This window comes from Pyxicephalus adspersus, chromosome 7, assembly GCF_032062135.1.
Source record: "Pyxicephalus adspersus chromosome 7, UCB_Pads_2.0, whole genome shotgun sequence".
NCBI classification, from domain to species: Eukaryota; Metazoa; Chordata; class Amphibia; order Anura; family Pyxicephalidae; genus Pyxicephalus; species Pyxicephalus adspersus.
Genome location: NC_092864.1, coordinates 21,701,179 through 21,716,859, shown reverse-complemented (window position 1 = coordinate 21,716,859; position 15,681 = coordinate 21,701,179). Strand labels below are relative to the sequence as shown.

General features: G+C 37.6%; 1 protein-coding gene across 1 annotated transcript in view; it reads left to right on the top strand.

The window, feature by feature from the left end:
* Window positions 1-3,813, top strand: part of LOC140336012 (uncharacterized) — a 145,377-nt gene extending 141,564 nt beyond the window's left edge. The window contains exon 3 of the mRNA XM_072419067.1: window positions 2,356-3,813. Within this exon, the coding sequence (XP_072275168.1) occupies window positions 2,356-2,992 (637 nt within the window). The 3' untranslated portion in view covers window positions 2,993-3,813. The remainder of the gene's footprint in view (window positions 1-2,355) is intronic.
* Window positions 3,814-15,681: the final 11,868 nt, after the last annotated feature.

The window sequence follows — 15,681 nt, the reverse complement described above, 5'->3', positions numbered from 1 at the left end:
ATAGGAGCAGTTTTCATCAAATCATTACAATCATTGCAAATTAGAATAAAATAACATGGCATAACTGGTAAATTGTATTAGTAAACTCATGAATGAGCACAGAACATATTACTACATGCCTACTAGTATGAAAAGACCTTTAAGGCCAAATGTTGCTGTATAGGGCTCTAAATGAGATGTGATAGTAAATTCTGACATACCAACGGCACTTTTCCTTGCCTTTCCCAGTCAATCTAATTATCAAAATTATTATTATTTTATTAAAGTGTATGCCCAACCAGATCTAATGCTTTCCTGCTTTAAAGTATAAAAAAATGACTCAACAACCTACCTTCTTCCGTGGTGCAGCCCCCCCAGTTCTTGGATCATCAGTGCTGCATAGTTGGAGAGTATATCTTAAAAATTGTCATACACATTATTCTACACTACTTAAAGTGCAGATGTTATTATGTCAGAAGGCAGCAATGTGATTGGTAAGCTTTGTGTAGAGTTGCCTGAACTCCTTCATTGGAACCACCACAATGAAATATAATGTATATGTAGATAAAAATATGGATTTGCTAGGATCAGGGAAGAGCTGTTACCGTTTTCTTTCCATTGGATGGAATTCAGCTGTTTTAACACAAAAAAAAACAACGTGTAATTGGCCCCGTGACTCTACAACCATAGCACTGTAAATGACCCCTAGGTGCCTATTCTGCAGCACTCAAGCCCCAGCAGCCGGTACGGTACAAGGGACTGTTAAAAGGACCCTGAGTAAATATAAAAAAGGTGATTTATCCCTCTTACCCCTGAAGTTCTGTTATTTGAGGCCCTGGAGAAGATCCTGGGCAATTGTCTAGTTTGCCCTGAACCCCAAACTGGCCCTTGCCATTACTGGCAGTCTCATGTAAGTTCTTAAGCATATCCCCAGCTTCGATAAAATAAAATGTAACATGTCCCTAGTCTGACTATTTACATTGATAGCCTTAGCAGCATTGCATTTAAAGAAGATGGGATGGGATGTCAAGGGTCATAGCTGAAGTCCATATCTCTAGTTAGTCGCCCCACTCGATAGACTCTCGCCAGGGTTAGCAAAACAACCTAATAAAACCATAGTAGATTTTTCTTTACTTGCCAACTCTCAGACATGAGAACTGTCATTCATTCAGTCATCTGTGCAGAACAAATGTACAAATGTACCAAAATTGCAGACAATTGTAAGAGAAGTATAATTTTATACAGATATGTCATAGGATGACGCATGATGAGGTGAAACAAAAATGATGTTTGGGTCAATCATTCTCCTCAGCCTTCCTTAGAGACCATTTTGCTCACAGAGAACAATAAATAAGGTACTCATGTTATGCCCTTGCTCTGGAAATTGTATGCCTCTTTACAAGTACATACATAAAAATGCTTTCAAACTGGTCATCATCATATCTGTAAAACTATTACAAGTTTGATAATAAACATTGGTCATTTGCAAGGTTCTTCTGGGTCCTTTAGACCTTGATCTATTTGGGCTCTCTTGCCATCTCGTAAACAATATGTCTGGCTACTCTTGAATTTATGAAAGTTCAGCTGGTGACTGTCGGAAACTTATATATTACCAAAGAATGATGGGACAGTTTTACGGGTCTCTTGATCCCCATTTAGTGAAGTCATATTCTTGCTGGGATTTGTGCAGAATTACTGGTAAAACATTTTAAAGCACTGAGAGCTTGCCATGGTGTAACATCAGTTTTCAAAACCATATGGACTGTATCTTGCTAGGTTATAAATAAAATTATTTTATTAATTTTCAGTCACAAAAGTGAACAACTGAGAAACATTAAAGTCAATTACTGTATTGGAAATCAACACTTACATCCAAGTGTGAACAGGCACTTCTTGCCATTCTTATATCATTTGTCATCTTTCTGATATTGGCAAGTGATGTTCACATTAAGGATATCTTTTGGTATAGTCTGCTTTGGGGGTATATATAATTGTTAAAATACCTTATCCAGTCTTTGGAAAGAATGCCTACCTTACAGATAGCCAAAAAGATAATTAAAACTGACATGAGAGTTATAAATTGCCTTTGGCTCAAGGAACCCCTAACAACTGCATGAGGAATCCCAGGGTTCCAGGGAACCCTGGTTGAGAAACACTGAGATAGAATTATATTAGTCTTATATGTCTGTAGCACCAATGTCTTTTTTCACTTCTCCCCCTGTAACAGCATCTTTGGACATGAAAACTACATATAACACCTCCATATCATAACCTCCTAGTTATACCAGTTATTGGCTAGAAAAATGACAAGAGCTAAAAAATTCTGAATTATTATTCTATGATTGGTAATATATTTCATGTGTGTTTTCCATACAGAGATCTGATGCCAAGAACGATAGAAGGGCAGATTACGATGGAGAAGACACCCAGTTACTTTGTCACTAATGAGGCTCCACAACGGATCCACTCAATGGCCAAAGACACTAAACTTATTGTGGTGGTCAGAAACCCAGTTACTCGTGCCATATCTGATTATACTCAGACTCTTTCCAAGAAACCGGAAATTCCAACATTTGAGGTTCTTGCCTTTAAAAACAGGACATTGGGATTGATTGACGCTTCTTGGAGTGCACTGCGGATAGGCATCTATGCCCTACATCTAGAAAGCTGGATGCAGTACTTTCCTCTTTCCCAGATACTTTTCGTCAGTGGAGAACGTCTCATTACCAACCCAGCAGAAGAGCTGGCTAAAGTCCAAGACTTTTTGGGTCTCCAACGGATTATCACAGATAAACATTTTTATTTCAATAAAACCAAAGGCTTTCCATGCCTGAAGAAGCCAGAAGATACAGGAGCACCCAGGTGTTTGGGAAAATCCAAGGGTCGGACTCATCCCAAAATTGACCCCGACGTCATCCAACGCTTAAAGAAATTTTACAAACCTTTCAATGCTATGTTCTACCAAATGACAGGACAGGACTTCCAATGGGAAAAAGAAGAACTTGAAGGTTAAATAGGGACACAGGATCATCACAAAATAAAAAATTAGAGTGGAAAGACTTGTCAGTGTACAGAAAATATTTACCATTTTGCCAAAAAAAAAAAAAAAACTAAAAAAAAAGTTTTAGTTTCTATAACGGCACAGTGCATTCTTTGGAATAGTGATACAGGTAAATCACTCATACCACATGCATTTTTATTGTTATAAAAATAAAAGTATTTGCTTTATTTAAGAAAAAAATTCTATCGGCTGTTATAAAAAATTATTTTTTGGAAAAAACAAAAAAAAAAACAAACAAAATATCAATATTATTACTGATATATTTATGAATACAATTTTATTCAAATTAAATTAAGTCAAAGACTTGCACAAAATACATTAAATGTATGTGATTTACCTGTAGGGATATCATGGGGCTGCACATGCACATCTTTGCTGTAAACCATACTAGCCAATCACTAGCTTTTATTTATTTTGCACTTGAACAAAATATATGGTTTTTAAGGGTTACAGCACACATGTGCTATTAGAAAAGTAGCTTTATGAACGTTTGTATTCAATGAAACCCTGAATATATATCATCAGAAATGCGGGTTGGGAAATACAAGAAAATGAGAGCTATGGGAGAGCACATATCAATCTGAAATTGTATTTTTTTGTCAAAGAAGAATCATACCACAATATTAATTTTTTATTATTATTATTTTAAAAATAGTTGCCAAAAGAATACTACCAAGCAGAGACTATATTAAAGCACAGATGTCTATTGTATAATTTATTTTTAAAACTGGGTGTTGAGGTTTCTTTAGAAATATTTTACAGCATTGTTTTGTGAAATGTTACCCCCCCCCCCCCCCCCAAAAAAAAAAAAAAAAACACTAAAATAAATTAAAACTATTTTCATTTTGCAGCACAATGGGAAGTGTAGCTTGGGTCTGAAAGACAATGCACAGCAATTCACAATTTCTTTTTAGCTACATATACGGGCTTATACAGTGAGGAAAAGAACAAAGTGCAGGTACTGATGGAAACCAATTATAATACATGTTTTAGTCATTTTATATCCATAAACGGAAACATGTTTGGTTGCTATGCAATGACCTTGCTATGCAATCCAATTTGCAGTTCAGTTTCTTTCTTTGTACTACTTTAATGAGTCAGTGTGGCAGAGAACAAAGTTTGTAATTCTACCATGCGAGAAGGTGTTTCCAACATTAGATTCTGAAACATATGTATAGGCAACACATTTCTGTTTTTGGATGGAATGACAAAAGGCTACAACCAATATCATTTATGTTCCGTGGGGGTTTCTATTGCTTCTTATTCCAGCTATGCAACAGGAAATGGGAAGCCATACCTATAAGAAGAATTTGGTTGTCATTAGAAATGAAGTCCCCATTGGATTTTTCTCCATCTCTGTTAAAAACTGTTGTGATAATTATGATTATCAAGACTTTACCCCAAGGGGACATTATTAGGTTTATTGGCCTGACAGATGTTCTTTCAGCTTTACTTTTAAATCCACATTTTAAGTGACTGCCCTGTGAAGTACAGCAGTGGTGTAAGGTCTTCATACATTTATGGCACTGGCAGCATTGACAACACAACCATTTTTTAATGTAATGTTCCTTAGTTAGGTTCAGGTACCCCTGAATGCTATTGGTACTTACTATGGTACCCAAAAGTATTCAAAAACAGCATTGGAGCTGCATTTATTCAACAGGCGTTGATCTCTGAGCACCCATCAATGGGTTTCATGTAACTTATTGGTTGATCATCAACTCTGTTTACTACAATGCCCTTGAGGCGACTTTCTTAATGCCAAGATATTAAGGGTTAGAATCTAACTAGGATTATGCATCACAAAACATAGTACTATTCATTCATTCAAGTGCCATCATGACCTGTTAAGAGGAGCATCCTAGCTAACCTACCTTGATGTAGGTGGCTATTGGTAAACCAATTCAAATGAATGGTAATGGTTTGGCTATAAAGCCGTATGTTGGTTTTAGAAGTCATTCACGTAAAACATACTGAACACCTGATCTGCTTACATGATTTAAGTTAATTATTTGAAGATATTAAAAACAGGGGAACTGAAGACCTTCCTTTATGCTTTATTTGTCAGAACCAGGTCAGAAATGGCAGCTTCCATAACCTCTCAGTGAACATCTTGCTAATATTCCAAAGCTGGCACAGAGGACTGCCTATCTGCCCTGCCTTATTTTAAGAGTGCTACCAATCCAACCTTTTTTGTTGGATAAGTGTCTGACCCCAGGCTATGTACACTCATAAGCCTTTTGTCATTGGAAAGGATCTTTCATGGTCCTTTCCATGACAAAAGACTGAAAGATACATGAACGAGCGTTGTACATACATTGCCATTCTGTTCTATAGAGAGGGGAAGATGGAGAACGAGCGGCATCCCGATGTGCTCTCTCCTCTTTACTTCCATTGTAATCATTTTTCGTTCATGGATCTGCCAGGATGGATCAATGAACCATGTATGACAGCTGCTTTACACACGTCAGGTTCCTGTCCAATACTATCCCTGAAGCGATAATCGGACGAGAATCATGTCGTGTGTACGTAGCCTTACTCCCTGCAACTTACCGTTGGTCATTTGGCTACACAACACCGTGATGATCCAATAGTGGGTAAAAAAATAGGTTTATGTTGTGACAAGTTCTCAGTCTAGCTGAAATCTATAGCATGACATTTGACACCTCTTTGAGTTTGAAGCCGACTTTAACGCCCCTTTTACAAATGGCTCACCTTGGCTTTGTATCCTCTAATTTGCTAGTAACCTCTAATGATATTTACCTATCAGCTGCTTCAAGCTATTTTAGGCTTTTGATCTCAAAACAGAACTACTGGGGCGCTTTGGCCATTTACATTCATAATTAACTACTTTTTAGCAGAGCTATTGATTGTCTGGTAGGTATCAGATATCTGTTGTTAGCAGATTAGGTAACATTATGGTTAAGTGTAAAAATAGAGACCCAGTCAGCGCTCCATGCCTAACCTAAACATACTGAGTAAAGGAATCTTGATACATGTAAATCAAGCTGGCTTGACTTTGTTTTTCTCTTACTACTTTGGAAAAAGACTTCACATTCTCAGATACAGAGAGAACCCCCCTCCCAGGGTCTACTATTAGCCAAGGTACTGGGAGGCCCTGGTAGTGGTCATGGGAGTCCATGGTAAGAGGCAGACTGTCTTTCTGGAATTCCCAGCCTCTGAGCCCCCTATAAAGGTTGGGATTGCTATTTCCAGCATGGCATGGAAAATATATATATATCTACAAGACAGAGTAGCTCCCACTCTCATTCCCACCTGCCATGCAAATTTGCACAGGTCCAAATCTCTATCAGAGTCAGTGGCCACATAGTAGGATGGAAGCCTGGACCTACTTAGAATGGCGCAGGAATATAATTGCTTAGCTACTGAGAAATTGTTCTGGAGGCCTTCATTGGAGTCATACGTGACCCCCTTTTCCTTGGGCCATGGTAGACACAGGTGACCAGGTGGTACAACGCCCTTGCCCGCTGTAGCATTATAGGCTTTTTTACCTTAACAGGCACAGCCTATCTGAACAGCAGGGCATTTTTTAGGGGGGTGTGAAGGGGGTTAGGGCATTCCAAAGTTTAGCTTGAGGCTGATTTCTTATGAATTGACAGGGTCTTCTTATGTTTAATGGTGAATTTAGGTTTTATTTCTTCTATTTGCATTCCACCCAACTCTTCATTAAGCTAATTCAGCTGGACAATTACATTACATGTCAAGGCAAATTTCTCTTGAACATTTTTAGTTCTGAATATACCCCTGCAAAGTTGATTCATCTGTTTTATTTTTTCTTAAAAAATAAAATGAGGGTAAATCCAAAATTTTAGAGTTGTTATCAGAAAAAGAGGTAAGAGCAAATCTTCCAATAGTACTTCTGTTACAGTGACAGCAATGGAGAGATTTCACCAATCGGTCACAAGGGGCAAAAAAATAACCCAACTGTCTTTTAACCCTTCTCTTAAAATATAAAAAAATGTTTTGGCTTTACATACATAATAGAGTTTACTGAATTTAAATGATAAAATGCAACTATATCATCCAATATTAGAAATATCCCTTTAAAGAGAATATTTTCTTTTCTTCAACAGCCCCCATTGCTAATTGCCGAACTACAATTTCCAGCATCACCTTAAAAAGCTTGTTCCACATCCGCAAAAAAAAAGAAAAAAAAAGGACGATACATCATTCTTGTTTTAATTCATTCACCGACACAGTATATTACAACAAAGTGCTTGATCATTAATTGCGGTTCCTTGCAGCTGTAAATCAGCGAAAGCCAAAGGCACATCTCCTCCCCATGTGGTAGAGATTGCAAGATAACTGGTGACAAGTTAATTAATTTGTCAAACTCAAATAGTGTGTTGGAATTATGCCTCTTCATATTATGTAGCAAGAAATTGCCATTGTGCTGTAGTAATTAAATGGAGTAGTTCCAACACGGGCTTAGGCACTGTGTCTCTCGCCTTCCCTCTGCAGAGACCATTGTAATTGGGAATGTGTAAGAGAATACAGACAGCCCTGCACGCCGGCAATTGTGCGTTTTGTCCTGATAAGTGCAAAACATATTTTGCTGTTGTTTCAAGCGTTGTAAAAAAACCTTTGTGAATGTTAAATATGAGGCTGTTTACTCCTCAATTGTTGTCAGACTGAAGCACCCATTAGCATCTGGTCTTTAAAGGACCAGAGGAAAAAAAAATATTTTGTAGAAAAGAATGGCTAATAATAATTATGAATAGACAATTCACAATTTCAGCATTTGTAAAAAAAATTTAAAAAATAATTACAGATCAAAGAAAATATATGAAGATTGCTTCACCTTCAATCCTAAATTCCCCTGTAGTGCTTGCTTCTGCCACCAGATGTCTTCAGTCCGATGACAAGCATCATTCAGCTCATCTCTTCTGAGCCCAAGAGGTCCTGGACCTGCCCAAGTCAGCTGGATAGAAAAAAAAAGGAGAAGCATTACAATAATTTGCTCATCGCTCTGTTCATCAGATTTTTTCCTTAGCACTTGTGCCGTTGTTTCTTACACCCAGCCCTGCTGTAGACGGAACTTCAAAAATCTGAGACTCAATCACATTGATATACTTACATTACTTACACTTAAAAAATACATTTTATGATAAATTATTATTTACAGAGCTGATAAAATACATACATTGGAACTGTTTTACCTGCATGTCTTTCTATCCAGTCTGGAAATGTACACAGCCCTGCCGGACAGCAGAGTTAGCTGGGTGGCCTGACTTTTCATGGCTACACTTAGGTGATATAGCTTGGTTACCTTCTAGCCCCAAGTGATTGGAAAGAAGGACAATGATAAATCATCCATCTGCCCTCTCCTGCTGCCATTATATTCCTTGTCAGTCCAATCAGCCCAAAGATCCATCATTTGTTTTTATTCCAACCAAATAAAATTGTTGTTTGAGGTAACTTTGCAGCTGCCACCAACAATAAATCACAGCCAATGGTTGCTTACATAAAAACATTGGCTCTAGACTATTGTTAAGGTGTACAGTGGTCAAAACTCATATTGGCCTCTAGTCATAAAAACACAACAATCCTCAACAGCCATCAGCCTATGGGAACATTGCCAGCTATCTACCTTAACAATGTGCTCATAAGCTAAAGTTTATTATGGCAACCATCTGCTGTGATTGTGAACTTTTCAGGAATGCCAGCCACAATTGCCACCTAAAGCCCTTTCATATTGTCTCTCCACTCCCTGACTTTCTCAAAGTCTATATTTGCATATCTATATTCAGAACAACCCACATGATACTATCTGTGCCTGCTGATTGGTTGCCCAGACACTACCCATTGCAATACAAGAAGGTGAAGACATTTCAGAGGAGCTCCCAGCAGCACTGAACGGATAAAAACCTAAAGCTAAATGTACATGTTTGCAGTTTATACTTCCAGCTACCTCCTAAAGCTTTCAGTTTTGTGTCTCAGATTATTATATAGCACTTTGCTTTTGTTTCATACCATGCTGCTCACTGGCAGTCATAGTTGTTTTGATTTACCCGCTTTCTGTGGGCACTAACTGAACAAAGATGATCACCTAGCACTAAAGGCTGATGCTTTGTATTTTCTTATTTCTATTTTGGCAGCACAGAATAATCAGTACATTGAAGTATTATTAAACCTTCCATGGAGAAAATTAAATATAGCAGCATACTTCTTATTAATACTTATTTTTGAGTCCCATTTTTGGTACAACTCCTATTTGCCACATAATGAGCTCCTAAAGGTACAGTGCAATTTATTTCCACCTATAGGGTGGCTACACTTCAGGGTTACCTATAGACAAACGTAGCACCCTGATGTGCATGCTCCTAGCTAGGAGCTTATCATTACGTTCTGCTCTTTTATGCTCAGAACAAGAGCAGTATATCTATACTTGTGTATACATGTGCAACATGGCACCCAAGTGCAGGGGTTTACATGTGCAGAATGACTACTCAAGTGAAGTACCTAAAGGTGTGCATGTGCAGAAGGGCTGCTCAGGTACAATGCTAAGGGTGTGCATATGCAGTATGGCTGCTTGTGTGCCATGTTTTAGAACTCCTGAGCAAGTGTGCAATGGATCATGGAACATGTAGTCCCAAAGCATTGCATACTCCAGGAACAGAAGCTCGGGTGATGTGAAAGGAAGAACATAGCATGAAGGGATTTTAAAAGAGAAATGTAGAGTTTAGATACAAAATGCAGAGAAAACATTTGATTACAATTACATTATATGGAGAGAGAGACAAACAGGAATTCACAGTAAGGGATTAATACTACTTTAAACATTGAAAATATTTGCAAGCAAGAGGCACTTCCCGCCTAATGTAGGCTGCTGCAAGATTAAGCAAACAAAGTGGAAGTAAGTGTTAAAAAGTGAAAAACTGCTATCAGTCAGGTTCTTTTTTTGATCTTTGGTCACTTTGATTGGCCGGGGCAGGATGGCCTAACCCCCATGCATGCATGCAAGGGTTCATTTAGTGCCAGCAGCCCTGAGGATGCCGGGCTAGTCGGAAAATGATGGCATTCTGCACTGAGCTGCGCATATGCAATTTGGTGTATTTATTAAAGAATATGAATACATTTTGTAAAGCAGAACTTTAGTTTTACTTTAAGCTGGGATGTGATACTATATATGCAATATATTATCTCTAAAACAAAGGGGTCAGTGGTGTATGTATCTGAATTTGACCGGAAATCAACCTATTGGAATACCTATACAGTAGAGCTGGAATGTGAGAGAAAGTAGCAATGTAAGGAATATAGGAAGACAGAGTAGAGTGATGCTGTTTATACATTCACTGTCCATTCATAGGCTGGGTTGGGTCCATGAATACCTGGCTCAGAGGAATTGAATAATGCTGAACAAGAGACTGAGAACAACTTGTAACAATAGGAAAGAAGAGTAAGGAAAAACTGAATCTAATGTCAAAAATTCTGCTTTAAAGGTAAATGTATAGCCAAACCTTTTTTTTAATATCAGAGCAAGGAATAGGCAAACCCCTCTATTTGGAAAATGTCCTTTAATTTCTTATTCCAAAAAAAAGAGAGAGAAAATCTCCTATCATTGGAATAGGTGTCTCTATAGGACGATTTACCATTACCACTTGTTCTTTTGTATTTCTCCTTTCCCTTCCTGCAATTTGATGTTCTATAATACCTGCAGGCCTTAACTCTTCCCCATGACCCCCAGTGTACTTTCTTTGGTCACTTGGCCTACCCTCCATTTTGTATTCTGTATTCAAGACGTTCATGTGATATTTTCACCATCTTTAGAAAAACCACAATGGAGCCATCTTACACATATAACGCATTGTTATTTATTGAGGTCAAAAATAAAATCTCTGAGCTGTATAAATAAAAGTTATTTTCAGACACTGGATGTGCTTATTGATTTTCAAAAGACTTCCAAACACAGTGGTGCGTCCTTACATTCCAGGAGCATGTCGTGAGAAGCTGTTTATTTGTAATAATGACTAGAAAGTTAGTGTGCCGCTCTTGGGGTATTGTGCCGTAAACAACCGAGTGACGCCGGATTTAAAGAGATGCCACGGGCACAGACCACCTTGTAATCTTCAACAACAGCAGTTAAAGCCCAGCTTCATCTTTTTGGCGAGCTGCAGACGGCAGGGGACGAAGCCAACGCGTCTTGTTAATGAGCTGCTCTCTCTGTATGCATTATGCCGGGTTTCAATGAAAGCAAGGCAATAAAGAGCAAAACAAAAAGATTCATATTACAAAAAAAAATATTCCAAAGCTAAGTGTTTTGGGCTGGATGGGAACCTTCAGATGTGGGGGTGTCATATAGTGGGCGATGGTGGCACAGCTGGCATGTAAAGCTAACAAAAAACTCACTATATAAATATACTATAACTACAGACATATGTATGAATAAAATATCAAACTTCAACTTGAAGAAAAGCAGGACAAGTAAGGACAAAACTCCATATAAGACAACAAAAGTTAAACTTTGTAAAGTCATCCAAAATCAGCCTTTCCTATCATATCCAGTGCTGTTGTACCTGAAGAATATCTAGGTCTGTGTGGGTTACACTGCCTTAATCAGCCTTGATTTAAAGGAGAACTCCAAGCAATACATTTAAATGGACTACTGGTATAATCACAATATGGACATACTGGGCCTGATTTATTATAGCTATCCACTGCTGAGAGAATACACTTTCATCAGTGAAGCTGGGTCATCCAGCAAACCTGGAATGGATTTCTTCAAAGTCATTTTCTATTTGCTGGCAAATGTATGAATCCTGGACCAGATCCATTCCAGGTCTGCAGATCACCCAGCTTCACTGATGAAAATGTATCCTCTCTTGCATTGGAGAGCTTTAATAAATCATGTTCATTGTGTCCGATTTATCTTCAATCCAATGGTTTCCAATGCACCGTATCATGTTACAACAAGACTCTTTTTTCTAACACAGGTGCTTAGCCTTAATGCTTTGGGCTGTCATGCAAAATAAATGGCATGTTACATGTATGTTCACAGTTACTTCAACATAAATATCTAAATGGACCATTACCATCCCTCCTGCACTTTAGCAAAGAGATGTGAACATTATTTCCTTATTGTGTTTCCCATTATTTCCCAATATTAATATAGTTGTTATCCTTTGAGGTTTACGACAGAAATTGCATTTATGAGCACTATTGGACACGTAGGTGGTCGCCCAGGGGCTTAGTAGATGTAAATCAGAGTAATTGATTGCTAGAGTTCATTAAGTACTGGGGAAAAATATAAAATAATGAATATGACCCACAGACATCAACTTTTACATACAGAAATATAGTTATCATTATTCTGTAACCTTAGGGTAGGAAGCTTTCTCTGGCTTCATTTATGTATTTCTAGCACTCTCAAGTATCCCTGTAAGAAGGCTGAGTCAACAATGGCAGTGGGATGTTTAAATATGATAGAGCAAGTGCTTCCAATCCAGATTTCAATACACGGTCCAGATGCAGATTTAGGATGAAGGCCATGCACTGGTGCTCAATGGAATGCAATGATAAGTAAGAACCTTCATTCCTTTACCTGTACCTGTCTGTTTATTGAAAATCTGTTGAAAATTCAGTAATTCTAATATAAAAATTGTGTCTCGCATTAAATAAACGTGTATGAGATTACACCATTACACTAATCCCTTCTCCATTGTCAGTGTTGTCCCGTGACCGGTGCACAAGGCTGCAGAAGTGGATGTTATACCTAAAAGTTTGCTCTTCAAGCAGACAAGTTCTTTATAGAGGATGGGACAGGTGATGTCTCTTCTAAATAAAGCAAACATACATGTTTTAATTCTAAATTGTACAATGAGCTGTGCACATGCAAGGGGGTTCATCCATTGGAACCCTCTTGCATGTGCATGGAGGTTAAATGGATTCCAGCCTGTCCAATCAAAATGGGAAAAGACCCAAAACCTGGAAAAGAACTGGGTGAATGGGCCTGGCAAAGGAAGGAGGAGAAGTGAGAATAGTTAAATAATTGTAAAGAGGCTGGTAGGTTTTTTTTCTCTTGCAAAGGGAACATCACCTGTCCCCTCTGCAAAACAAAAAACTACCTGCTCAATTTTTTTTTACTTGTTCTGTTTTAATATTTTTTTGAATAAACAAGAAGACAAATAATTCAACTTGTGTTTCCTATGGCATGAATTATAGTACAAAATGTTTGGGTGTGTTTGTTTTGTTTTGTGAATTTTTGCTAACAAAAATATTTGACAATTCAACATTACATGCATATACTGCACATTTTTTTACAACTCATTGACATACACAGAAAGGTATGTGAATGCTTGTGGGTGCAAGAGGTAGGCACAAATAGGAGGTCCAGCCAATGCAGACTTGCTTTGTCCATACAATTGCTTTTTTCATACCTTTTTTTATACCTATATAGCTGTTTTAGTATTTTTGTCATTTACTGTCTTGTAAAACCATTCTCACTAAAACTGTAAATTAAAGGGAATAAAATAAAAATAGGCAGAAATACAGTACACTTTGAAGCTGAATCACTAAAGCTGACCAGTCACTAAAGGATCAGTCAGTAAAGGATCAGTCACTAAAGGATGCTAAAGAATGCTTGTGCAGTGGTTTGAAAGAACCAACCACTCTTTATTTATAAATGAACCGAAGAATAAGCCAACATCTACCCCAAATGCACACATTTTTTACAAAATAAGGAAATTTTTGATCAAGTCTAGGTGAATCGGAAAACATTTAATAATAGACTTAATAGTATCAATAGTATTAGGTTCGAGGGCTGTTTGGGTGAACTGCTTTGAAAATCTGGATTTAGATTTTTTCCAAATTCAAACAAATGTGAACTAAATGTGAACTGTTCGTAGCCCATTCAATGTGGGCATTTCTTTGTCTTCGGTTTACATAGTAAATTATTTTTTTACAAAACCATAATGCTGAAAAAAATGTCTGGTTGTTCTGCAGCAAACAGTGCGTGTAATACTTTGTTATTTTAGGTAATAACAACATTATCACTAAATAAATAGACCCTTAGTAAAAATAGCTCTGGTTCATTAAAGGCATAACGATGGGAAGTTCTACACCTTTGAAAGAAACAAAAAAGAAGAAAGACTCAAAGAAAGAAAATATTAACATAAACCATCAGTGTCCAACATATAATTTTGCAATAAATACACAAATTAGAATTTTGATGTTGATACATGGCTCCTTTTTTTCTTTGGATACAAACACCATTTATTATATTGGAACCAGCTGAAATGAGGCATACTTAGAGTAACTATAATGCTTTTTAGATTTTTTTTTTTTTTGCTTTTTTGCTTTTCTTGTATAAAAGCTTCATACAAATCAGTGCCTGTGGGAAATTGATTTGTATACCTATTATCTTCCAATAAATTCCTTCCTAGGCACAAAGGAATTGATCTGAAGGTAAATACAGGTATTTTCAACAAAGTAAGCCTTTGTCTTTGCTGTGATGTCTTGGCTCCTTTGAGGCTCTTTTTCCTTTCCTGCTGCATCCCAAAAACTGGAACCATTAGTGTTCCTTGCTGTACTGGACCGGAGAACCTGGAAACTCAACAGGATAAGCATGAGTGGAAAACCATCATTTTTATTGTACCTTATAAAGTTCTAAAGAAATAAGCTAATACCTGGCATTGTCTTTCCCCGATGCATTGTGTTTTACTAGCAAAATGTATTTGATCAAAAAAACACAGAAACTCAGTAAACTGAAAAATATCTTAAATCTACCAAGGTCAGATTCAATTTATTGGGTCATGTGCACATTACTTTAATGTATGTTATTATGCATTATGTGCATGGGTGTGCTGCATTGCCACTAGTTTTGATTTATACCCACACTTATGACTGGCATGGCATGGCAGTGGACATGCACACAAAACCCCTCCATTGGATCTGCACCATCAGGATATATATGTTCTCATCTGTTACCCCACCAGCTCGGGAATGAGCAGTCCTCACCCCAAACACTCCAACTATCACCATCTCTTTACCGCAATCCAGAGAACTCTATACAAAAGATGGATTTCCAATCCCCACTGATACCACTCCCAAAACTCTTTACCCCCAGGGACCTCACTTCTGAAAATCCCCCCTACAATTTTCTCCTTCAAACTTTCTCCATGATGCCCTCTCAACGATTACCCCCCCCCCCCTTTCCCCACTACTAACTATAAAACTTTTTGCCTACCTCTTAATCTCACGTCAACTTAAACCCTTCCTTCCTCAACCGTTACTCAACCTGACCTAAATTTTAAACCACTTCCTTGCCTGCTACCTGCCCCACACAGTCATGCAGGCCCTCCTCTATTTTTCCCTACACTCCAGACCTGTCTGTAAGGCAATACATTAACACATAGCAATGCAATACAAAGTATTGTGCTTTAAAAAGGACTGGCCATTCTAAGGCGTATTGGGGGCCCATTTAATGCTAATGAATGTAAAGCATTTTAACTCCCAATGTTTTGTGCATTACCTCACTGGACATAAAATAATTCTAAGGGGCATATTTAATAATGTTTTTTTACCCAAGAATCGCCAAACTTTTTTTCCAAACATATTAATTTGAATCCACTTAGAAATATGATTTGCAACTTATTAGCAGAAGTTCCTTACAATGAGTTTAT